Source organism: Pocillopora verrucosa, chromosome 2 (genome assembly GCF_036669915.1).
Source record: "Pocillopora verrucosa isolate sample1 chromosome 2, ASM3666991v2, whole genome shotgun sequence".
Taxonomy (NCBI): Eukaryota; Metazoa; Cnidaria; class Anthozoa; order Scleractinia; family Pocilloporidae; genus Pocillopora; species Pocillopora verrucosa.
Genome location: NC_089313.1, coordinates 10,815,022 through 10,826,624, shown reverse-complemented (window position 1 = coordinate 10,826,624; position 11,603 = coordinate 10,815,022). Strand labels below are relative to the sequence as shown.

At 39.2% G+C, this 11,603-nt stretch overlaps 3 protein-coding genes across 3 annotated transcripts; 1 reads left to right on the top strand and 2 right to left on the bottom strand.

The window, feature by feature from the left end:
* Positions 1-308: 308 nt before the first annotated feature.
* LOC131771271 (mitochondrial import inner membrane translocase subunit Tim10-B-like) lies at positions 309-1,747 on the bottom strand. Its single transcript, XM_059087043.2, has 2 exons — positions 1,558-1,747; positions 309-706 (listed from the first exon to the last, which is right to left on the bottom strand). The coding sequence occupies exons 1-2, from the start codon at positions 1,623-1,625 to the stop codon at positions 502-504; spliced, it is 273 nt and encodes a 90-aa protein (XP_058943026.1). The 5' UTR covers positions 1,626-1,747; the 3' UTR covers positions 309-501.
* A 292-nt stretch (positions 1,748-2,039) lies between these two features.
* On the bottom strand, positions 2,040-2,992 carry LOC131771313 (uncharacterized). The gene has a single exon (XM_059087085.2). The coding sequence runs from the start codon at positions 2,839-2,841 to the stop codon at positions 2,254-2,256; it is 588 nt and encodes a 195-aa protein (XP_058943068.2). The 5' UTR covers positions 2,842-2,992; the 3' UTR covers positions 2,040-2,253.
* Positions 2,993-5,934: 2,942 nt separating this feature from the next.
* LOC131771302 (carbohydrate sulfotransferase 4-like) lies at positions 5,935-11,249 on the top strand. Its single transcript, XM_059087079.2, has 2 exons — positions 5,935-5,984; positions 8,602-11,249. The coding sequence occupies exon 2, from the start codon at positions 8,638-8,640 to the stop codon at positions 9,844-9,846; it is 1,209 nt and encodes a 402-aa protein (XP_058943062.2). The 5' UTR covers positions 5,935-5,984; positions 8,602-8,637; the 3' UTR covers positions 9,847-11,249.
* Positions 11,250-11,603: the final 354 nt, after the last annotated feature.

Genomic DNA, 11,603 nt, shown 5'->3' with positions numbered 1-11,603 from the left:
AATAAACATGTTTAATAATTGCCCTAGGTGAAGGAAAATATCTTGATTTGTTAGTGGTGGGCAAATTGATTACCTTCTGAAGTTGTTTTCTTATTTCAAAAGTGCCCCCCCCCCCTCCTTTCCCTTCCCCTGTTATATCCTCCTAAACGGGCAATGTGACAGGAGTTTGCAAACCCAGTTTATAATTTAAGCAATTATTTTTTTGTTTATGTATCCTTGTTTTGTTATCACTGGGTTACAGCTGCAGTCAATTGAGAAATACACAATTTTAAAAGGCAACCACTTTCCTTACAACAAAATACTGTCACTTATAAGTCCATTAGTTTATTATACATCTTTAATTTACACAAATTCCATACAACTCTTCAGAGCCCTTAGGTAAAATATAGAATCTGTCTCAAAACAGTAACTTCCATCTGTTTTGTCAAATTCCAAGATCTTTCACAACAAAGCTGATTCCAAAGTGTCTCTCTTTCAATTAATAAAAATTTTCAGATCCTCCTAGTTCCCTCCTTGTGCCTGACCTTGAAGCTGACTCATTAGCTGTTCATCTTGCATAGACATGGCTGTTAGTTTTTTGCCAATCCTATCATGTATTTCCAAATATTTAGCCACACACCGATCCAGGCACACTGATTCTCCTTTTGTTAGATCACCCTCTTTGTATTTTGGAGATATACACTTCTTCTGACAAGCCACAGTTAATCTGTAGGTTAAATTATGAATGCAACTTTTAACCCCTGAGGGATAGGCTCCTAATTACTCCTAACAGTATCACCTGAATCATTAAATCAAGTGCTAAGGTTATGAGAATAAAGGAAAAGATCGCAAGGTCTAAAAGTACTTGATTATTAAGCAATCTCTCTTTGTTAGTACCTTAGGAAATGAATAAGGAACATTATGGAGAATATACATGCTGATCTTAGGGTGTTAAGGGGTTAAGCTTAAGCAAGTCAGCTGTTCAACAAATCTACTATGCTGGGAGTTTTCTGATAACATTTGAGCAAACTAAGGAAAAATACAAACAGAGGGAGAGGATGGTGAACACTTGATAACATGTCTCGATTAAAAAAAAACCCATGGGTAAAGCTACAGAATACAGGGCCACTTATTAACATCTCATTTAATCACTATACATCCCTCAGTGTTCTGCCTCCTTCTTCAAAGCATGCCGAGAAGGTGCCGACCTCGGTGGCCCAGTATTCAGTAGTTACTCCCAGACCTTAATAAGGGTACACAAAAAGGTCGCATGTATACTCAAATACCATTGTAAAATAAAAAATTCAAGCGTAAGAAGAAGAAAAGAAAGGGAACGATTCATCAAGTTAGTTGGTCAACAGACTTCAAATTGTTCATCACATTCAGGAAATGGTCATGGTCAAAACATCTCATGGGAACCTCGGAAAGTGCCATCAGTAGTCAATTACGAAATTCCCTCTTGTTCCTCTCTTGTTTCAATGCGTGCGTGACTTACGATCAACCCTTGAAATGAAGCAGAGTGCACTGGAAAAAGTTAGATCATTCCTCTGCATCTCACTTTGTATCATAGAGACTGACCTGTTATATAAGTCTGTCATCATTTCTATTTCCAGTTCTGCAACCATCTGTGCCTTAGCCGGGTCCATGATTGTATCAATAGCTATGTTTGACTATTCTTGTAAAGAAAATTTGGGCTGATGGCTCTCACACGTGTTTGACCGCCATTTTGAAACTGCTTCTATTGGGTAAGACCGCAGGCTAGCCACTGGAGGGTATTCTGTCGTGTAATAATACACGAAACGTGACGTAGGTCAATGAGAAAAGGAAAGAGTGGGAAGAAGATATTTCGTTGTCCTCCTCTGGCCCTTGAATTATCAGAGGCGATAATGGATAAGACTCCTATCTTACAACAGTTATCGTTGCTAAGCTACTGTGTCAATTCAAGGGGGAATAAAATCATTCAGGCGTTAATTTGCTTGACTGACTTTTATAATCCCTTAACCCGAAAATCCAAGTAATTTTCTTTCTACAGTTTTAGAGTACTTTCTGAACATTTCACAACGCAAGATACAGTCAGCCTATTAATTCAGTAACTGTGGACTTAATTAAGATTTCTTGGTCAAGAGGGCGATTTTTTTTGGTCGTTCAACCAGGAATTTATTGATGTTTCTCTATGAATCGGCGAAGTCATGTTACCTAATTTTTTTCTAACAGAAATTGTTTCTATTGTTTTAGACCAATTCACGAGCGCGAGTATTGTGTAATTTTCGCAAGCTATATTTCGCTGGACATAGTCTTCTTGAGTTCAGTCTTGGGAACCAGATTTTGTAACAGCTTTCTAAATCTAGGATCATTCATGGAGTCTTTCCTTGTCAAACTCGGCGATAACAGAGCTGGTAAAGTTGCTGACTGCGGGTGCGAGGCGAGTAACGACCGCGTGGAGACCACACTAAGTCGTGGTTTCTCTTGAATTTCTTCCAGTGAACAATGTAAGCTACGTTCTGGCGAGGAATCATCGGAACAAAACTCCTCCATATTAATATAGCGTTTCTTGACACTTCTACTAATTCTTGGACTGCAACTCAGTCTTCCTCCTACTTCAATTGGTGGTAAGGTTAATAATTCTGGATTCGATTTACCGCGTCGAAGTAACCTTTTTTTCATAAATTCTTTCTCCCATCGTAACCGGCTTTCCTCTTTCTTCTGCAAATGATCTATATGGTTAATATGCTCTTCTAGTTTAGCGTCTTCGAAGACGTTGTCTTTTAAAATAACTTTTCCGGTCTTACTGTCCTTAACTTTGAGAGCCGTGTGTAAACCGCGAGTCAGTGACAGTTCTCTTGCCCTTGAATCCTTATCCATGTCGCTTGTTGTGTTTGTTTTTTGCTGATTGGCGATCAATAGGAAAATTATTTGGATTGACTGATCACCGTGGTACTGTGTTTCTTGACGTGAAGGAGCCACTTAATCGCGCCAAGGTTTCGTTCCAATGTTCTTTAGACTGTAACTTAAACTGCTATGACACTGAATAATTTCTTTTTTATTTTTTTTGTTGAGTTATGTAGTACGTAAACGGAATTCGATTGTTGCGCCGTGGAGCATGCAATTCTTTACTATCATTAAATTTCTTTCTCCATTGTCCTAACATCATTACAAGGTTCATTAGGCAGCGGACTGTATTGCGTTTGCTTTGCTGAAGCCCAGGTACTTAACACACAGATCCACGAATATCCAATGAAACACTAGCTAACAATGTACTTACCGTTTCAAAAACTCGGGGCTAATCATGTCATCTGGTAGAGCATTGTCGTAAAGGTCGTAGATTTTCCAAAGATGGACAAGCGCAAACGTGACTGGACGGATGGGTTGCTGTGTCGACATGTCAACTCGCTGACAAGTAACTCACCGACATCACTGGTAAACTCGCCAAGGTTATCGATAAACTCCCCTTCTTTAGCTCCAGAAAAAGGGCCGTTAGTAACGCTCGAACCGTCAGCTTTAGCATAGTTAGTAGAGGAGTCTCCTCTACTAACTATGGCTTTAGAAAATCTTTACGAAGGCCAATTTACATTATCGACTCAGTTGAGAAAAGCAAATTTACTTATTTACCTGACCCTCTAATATATTGTCGATTAATCTTTTTTTGATATTGTTATATTTATCCCCTTAGGAATCAAAGGGAAATCGAAGCCATTCGAAAGATGACGGTGAAAGTTAGGAATGATAAGCTTGATAACTATGATGAAAATCGAAATAAACATAAAAATTTAGTCGAAACAACATATAGTCATAGAATTACTTCTATCAACGAGTCATGACATTGCTTACATACAAAGCCTCGTTTTATTTCCCCCCTGTTGAACCGCGTGACTTAGAGCACGACTTGAGTAGATCTTAATATCGACGGATCATTAATTGAAGGTGGTTATTAGTCGAAAAAGAAACTGTTTTGTTGCTTGGGCGACCGACACGCTGAGTTGAGTTACATCAAAAAATTGATATACCGCATAGCCGAGTAAACTTCCGCAGCGAAGTATAAATGGCTGTCTCCTCAAGCTTTCGCTTTCGGAATATTCCCCGCGGGTACCACCGGGAATTCTTGGTCCGATCGTTCCGCCAGGATCTTTAATCCTGACTCTTATTCTGATCAATAAATGCGATTTTTTGCATCGATCCGTCTTTAACCTTGGCTTCTAGAACTTTTATAAGGTCACCAACGAGCGAGTAAGGTTTGTGCAGTTTAGTGCCTTTGGGGGATAAAGACGACAGAGCTTGAACACGTCAGTCAGTTTAGCTGGGGTTTGATAAATATATAAAGGGGTAAGTTTCTAAAGAAACTGTGGTGCTGCGTCGGTGGGAGAGTATAGCAGGTATACCATATTGTTGTTAACACTAAATTACCTTTGATAAATATACACATGCAGTCGAACTTCCACACTATGACCCCCTTGGGAACAGTAAAAATCGAGCGTTATTGTGAGATGGCCATCATAGAGAGAGGCAATTATGACACCTTTTACTTTGAAGACTAAAACATTTTGATTCGGATGGTGCCTGTTATTTACAGATTAACTAAAATTCCTACTTCTTTTTAGTCATTAACGACTTTTCATATAAGTTTGTAGAAAAACGCGGGAAAGATGATCATTGATAGGTAATGGCTCCTGTCATTGGTTCATCTTGAAGGTAACTTGAGATGCAGGGCAGAGCTAACAAGAAAACTTTTGGGCTTAGCTTCCTAGTTCTCAATTTAACATTACAATTTTTACATCTCATCAATAATTTTGATAAATGTTGTAAAATAAAATGATTGTCGATCTCAGGTGGAGCCGTAGCGGTCGATCCAGCGTGTTCATATTAAAGAAAATCAATGCAATAATGACATAAATAACTGAAAAAGCGAGGTGTCTTCATCTGTTGTAGGTTGGTATTGAAATAAAAATGGCCACATGGCTTCGTCATTAAGGTGTCAGTAAGACCTGTATAATAGACGTCTTTATTGGAGGTAACGCTAACTATAGCGATAATCTTATCTTACGGCGCGGTGTATTCATCTTTACCGCGCAAAAAGAGGATGATTTTTTTTGGTGGACATGTCATAGCTACGATGATAGTATAAAGTAAAAAAAAACTTTATAAAGACAAGACGCCTAAAGGCGTTACCGTGGGCGTAGCATTGAAAGGAATTGTGCAGTTATTGCAAACTACCACTAAATAGTATTCCGGGTTTATCAAATTTCCTTTTGCAAAATTTGTCAAATTTAGCCGCTGGAATCCAAATCTTACTTCGCCTGCACTATTTTCCAATGCTGTCGCGTTTCGCCTCAGAGTTACTCAATATATCTTTGCATCGTAACGCAATGACCTTTGTTTGCACGGTTCTCTCCAGCTTGGAACGCAACTCGGAATGAAATGACCTCAGAACGCACTTAATGCGACTGCCGGGTTTTTCGACCCGGTGAAATTGAAGATATGCGGAAATGAATTCCACAGGTTTTAATTTTTTCAGAAAAGCACTGGATTATTTTCGTCCGCTTCTGATCACTACAGCCGCCAATGTTTACATAAGGTAAAAATCGATAAAGATTTTACTCATTCCTATTGGCTAGCTTTGTAATTTGTCCTTGAAATGAAAAAGAAACCCAGCCGGATTTTTACCGTGGTATGCCACTGGCATCCCACGGAACAAGGTAACCCATTCAGCCCGAAGCCTGGCATCCATGGAGGCCTTGTGTCAAATATGCAATAATGACTACAATATATTAAAACTAAAATTACGTTAAAGATCTAAAATATATCAAGTAACTAGTAAAATCTCTAATGCATGTTGGTAACTCACCGTTATGGGCTATCGTTCTGATCGCTTTGATTTACAGTCACAATTTATGGATTGCGTGACCTTCTTGAGATAATTGTTATCACATGACTGCCTTCGCAGTTTATCACTACTTTCGGCAAACATATTAACTATCAAACATGGCGGTAAGGAAGTCTCGTTTTAAGAGGTAGGTACTTTTCGTATTACATTGGTTTTCCCTGAAACCAGAAAATGAAAGTGCTTTATTCCATGAAAACTTTTTCATTATTCTGTCTGAAGAGCATAAAAGAGGCCAGCAGTTCGACTAGGCAATTTTTTGATCAAGTGATGTTACCATGACCTGTTGTCAACAAGAAACTGTATTTGCTTCGTTCTTCAAATTCGCTCAGGGATTCTTGCATTGACTGTTACAGCTCATCACAATGAGAACATGTCCATCTGTTTGTAGAAGGTGGTGGTTCAATGAGTGATGACATGCGTAGGTGATCAGCATGGAAACGCGGCGCAAATATAAAAACTTACAAACCTTCAGCGGACTTCTCACCGGGATTAAGAAACTTTTCTTCTTTTCAGAGGAGACTGAAAATAATTTAAATCTGAAGTACTACCCAGCAGCTTAATGCAACACAATTGTCTTTAAACTAGTTTTATGCAAATTCTTCGGTGTTATTTGGACAAAGCAGACTGTGTAAACCCTGCAGAACTAGACGGTTTCGAGATCTTCATATGGTTTGTTACTGAATGGCTGTTAGTGTACATAGCCAGTTCCAGACAGTTGACCGTTCTAAATAGCTCGGCACAAGCTTTTGCTAGAATCTTCATTGAACTTTGATAAGTTCAGTTTGTTATCAAATGATTTACGAATAGCATTAATTACGTATATCACGCTATCAGAACTTTTGGATAATAAAGAATAGGCGATTAAATTATCTGTGACTCAAAATTTAACATCAAACTCTTTTTTTTCCAGGCATCATTAGTTCTTTCGCTTCTTTGAACAAATGAACAAAAATTTCGGACGTTAAGATCGAACTTTTCCAATTTAAAAAGGCCGACACCAATTGAGTGACTTGAAGGAATTCTTTGAGTCTATGGGACCGAAAGTACTCTTCGGCGACGAACGCAACCAGCGCTCACAATTACCACATTCACCGGCATTTGAAACAGAAGTCAAAAACCTGACGAGATGGGCATGTTAAAGAAATTTCAGACTGAAATCGTTTCTGAGTTTTTTTTAAAATCGAAAAAGCTATAGAAGCGGGGTAATGTTTTTATTCGTGATCAAAATCAATATTTGTAAAATATTCCGATGCAAATCGCGCTTAAATAGGTAACCTGCAGGGAAGTTTTGTAGGCGCGCGCGCAGCTGCCGGCTCGCCTCGAGCTATGATCGAGTGGATAACACTTATCAATATTAGAGTCACGCATGTTTGTTTGTACTTAGTTTTCTTATTTTAGTTCCACAATAAGAATTTATTCAGAGGCTACAAAATTGTGTTTCCAATGTTCCATACACTTAAGAAAGATTCGAGATCGTAAATGTTTTTGCCCATTTTTCATTAATTCATAGCCGAACGTTATGTTCTGAAATGTTATGAAGTATTTAGTTAGTTCATTTCGCAGAATTTCCCACTTGCGTTACTGAGAATTCCGCATACGCTGGTTCAGTAATCTTGGACCGTATACTTTCACTTGATCCAGGCTTTATTGCCGACAATTCAGCATTACACGTTCCGTTTTACGATCTATCTATTCTATTACAGTCTAATCGTAGGGTTACAAAAATTGCTACATTTATTAGCTAAAGAAATCCACACCCAGATACGTAATTCCTTCCGGGATTCAAGACTTGCTCACGTTCTACAATGATTCGTGGGCACTAATTTCCTATCAAACATGGCTTAACTTGACAATCATGCTGCTATGTTCCTGCGCGCTTAACGCCCTGGAAATACCTAATTAGATACATCACTGTTCGCAGAACTAATTTGATTTATCCTACGTCGCTTCCTATTACATGCGACTTAAATTGTAACGTTAACACTGTGCTTTAACGGTAACGAAATTATAACTTACTTGATACACAATCAAATTTATAATAAATCAATGAAATACATTTTTAGCGTAGAAATGTTTTACGACAGTTCAGTATGAGTCAGTATTTAGTGACAATCAAAGTTAGATTAAAGGGGTAAGTTTCTAAAGAAACTGTGGTGCTGCGTCGGTGGGAGAGTATAGCAGGTAGTTTAGGGCTAACAACTGGGTTGAAAACCGTAAAGGGTAGAAAAGCTGACGTTTCGAGCGTTAGCCCTTCGTCAGAGCGATTAACCAGAGTTAAGTCACACGACCAGAGTTCACGCCAGAGGGAAGTAAGATTGACGGATGTAAGTAGCATTGTTTATCAGAGAACCAAGAGACTACAGTAGACTACAAAAGACTGCTCGAGAGTCCTTGGTACCTATCGCAATAGTGTGGTGCGGTCTGCAGCTAGTTTCCCCTATCATAGTGACGTACCTAGCAAAGGACTTGCAAACAATAAGTCAATTAGAAGTCAACATGCTGACGCTACTTTTGTCAATTGCTTTCTTGTTGTTATTTACTTTGTTTATCTTTAGCGTTTATACATATTTTTTCTCTCTGCGCCTTTTAGTTAAACCTTATGCACGCTTCACATTTCATTCAAAAATTTCGAACCTATCTGGCTTGGTCTCCCTTAGTTGAGAAAAATTTCCGTAGACTTCCACTGTAGTTGGTGAATACGATACTATTTACACTTGCCGATTTTCTTGCTTTCTTTAAAATAGGTTTCAAACAAGGGAAATGTCGTTGAAACGCTAGAGATGAAGTTTTGGAAGCGTAGAAGACGAAGGAAGATTTTTTTCTTCAGGTGGCCATTTTGGCGTCGAGTTATCGTAGCTGGTTCGCTGCTGTCGTTTTTTGCTGTATTTGGAATTTATCTGGCAAACCATGCATCTCTACAACACTCTATAGTGGAACAGCCTACACAACGAAAATCGCCCTCGGCCAGGAGAAACTTAATAATAATAGCCCACGGCCGTTCGGGTTCTTCAATCACCGGAGACATTTTTAATCACCACCCAGATGTGTTTTACATGTACGAACCGCTTCAAACTGTGGAAAGAACCCAGGGAAAATTTCACTTAAATTATGACAGCCTTGTGCAGAAATTCTTAACTGGTGTATTACAATGTAAATTCACAGATCAAGTCTTCTTGAAGGACATTGAAACGTACTACCGCAAACCTCTTCATCCTCGGATTAGTCACGCTATTGCCTCGCCACCTCTTTGTCCTTACAACATATCCGACCCGAGATGGGATCCACGACTTTGTGCCAAAATGACAAGCGAAGCACTTGAAAATGCATGCAAAAATAGCTATACGCTCACTGTGATTAAGGTTCTTTTAAGCCGCATGCCGCGCAAAGGCGGAATAAGAAAGGCTCTAGCTGTTTGCGATTCACCAGACATTGACTGTAAAACAGTGCTGTTAGTAAGAGACCCTCGTGCCGTGATACCTTCTTCACTGAGTGTTAACTTTTACAGAGAGGTACATGGAGTTGCTAAGCACGGAACAAGAATGTTTAGCTACAAAATATGTAAAGAGACAGAGGAAAGTCTTAATTTTGTCAAGAATCTTCCCCCTTGGCAACGAAGCAAAATCAAAGTGCTGAGGTATGAAGACTTTGCAAAAAATCCTTTGGACGAAATGAAGCGACTGTTCGACTTTGCCGGGCTATCGGTGTTAGACAGTGTTACAACATGGTTAAATGAAAGTACACATCCGGATAAACGAAGATCTGAGATGGAAATACGAGGTAGCCTGGTTGCTTTCACTGTGGATGATGCAAAAATTGCCATGAATCGCTGGCGATGGAAAGTCCACCCATACGAAATAAATATCATTGAATATTATTGCAGACATGTGATGCAGTTGATGGGATACAGACCTGTGGAAGGATCACACGAGCAACAAGCAAACATTTCAATCCCTCTAGTAAGTGATGATTACGAAGTGAAGGACTGGTAACGAGACATGAATCAGGTCAAGTCTGAATAGCAGTGACCTTATCGCGCAAAGAGAAAGCGAGTATTTGCTTCGTCAGTCTTGTCCGTCTCGTCATCTCACCATGATCAGCTTGGTGAGAAAAGCACTCAATACAACCAAAGGGTAACTTTGACACAAAAGGAAGAAAAAGATTGAACTTTGAATAGGAGACGGTAATTTTTGAGTTTGGTAAAGAAATAGAGAGAGATGTTATTTCGTCTTATCGTGAGCGTGAGACAAGAAAAAATTCTGAGTCCCCATGAAGAATCGAACCTCAGACCCTCGGATTCCCCGTTACAATTCTCTGACATTGAGCCACAGAGACTCTGTGGCGAGCGAGGTCTATCACGAAGTTCATATTACGACAAAAATATATTCTCTAGGATTGAACTTTACAAATATTTGTGCTTACATCTTTGACTTTTTTGGATTCAAAGTTATGTTAATGCACGTTGTCTAAGAGGCTGAAAATAGCCTCTGTTCACCCTCAAAAGCCAAATTAGGTACTGAGAAGATCTAGAACATGACTGCCCTTCGTAACGGAGAGCTTCCCCCTCTTTCTTTTGAACACTAACGCCCTCTAACCATTCGGAACTAAAGCCCATCAAGGCTTGGTTATAGTCGTGATTTTCAGCGCTTCGTGCAGCTTTCCCATTGGCTCTTTGTAATATTTCTCTTCGTCCTGATTGGCGGCGGTTATTGGTTTTAGTTTTAAGACAATCAACAGAAATACGCTTAAGTATTTGAATCACTTTTGAGATTGCTGATGCTACCACACGTAAACGGCAGATCGTGGTTTAACGGCGCACGAAAATTATTCGTGTTCGAGTCCGTGCATTGTCTTTATGATATTGGAAACTTACACGCAAGCGATTTTGTTTCCAACAAGGCCTCAGGGGGGGAATGCAACTACTCCTGGCTCGTTTTGACATCAGCTAATTCATTAGTAAGGCTCTAGTTTCGCATTTTTACCTAAACACTACAAACAAAGGATCTGTGGCAAGCGACGAGGAAGAAATCTTCAACCTCCGGCTGTCATTCTAGACACAAAAATGCCTCTGCTTAACTCACTTGCATCTAAATAGCAATAGCGTGCGTAGATTCCTTCACGCAGAGATGGAAACTCTTTCTCGTTAGCGATGCTAAGAATGGATCGTTTAAAAAACAGTTTCGCAACAAACTGTTTTCAATAACTAAAGAGAGATAGAAAAGAAAGGAGAAAGAAAAGGTGCCGAAAGCAGAAAGAAAGAATGCTGAAATCTTCTCACGATCAATTATAAACGTACTGATTTCCTTGTAGGTAAACACTCTGGCCAGAAGTTTCCATCCTTAACTCTTCAACTGCCATGAGTGACCAAGACATAATTTCTCCTTACAATATCAATACAATATCAATACAATATCAATACAATATCAATACAATATCAAGCACACAAGTGACGAGAATAAAGAGAAATATCAATCAGGGGATTATTAGTTGATCCAATACCAAAATCTCTGCACTAAAATCATAAGTATTGTATGATTGGCAGTAAGGATACTTATACTGTAGATCTTGGGATCGAGTGAAAAGGTTCATAACAATCCAATATGAGACGTAAAAAGGCCATGATGATAACCAGCTTTTCGCCGCTCAAATTCAAATGCGACCTGGAAAAAGGCGGTAAAACTTCCGCGCTCAAGGGAATCGGGAACCAAAACTCAAATTTAAACAGACTCAACGTTGACAGAGAACTGAA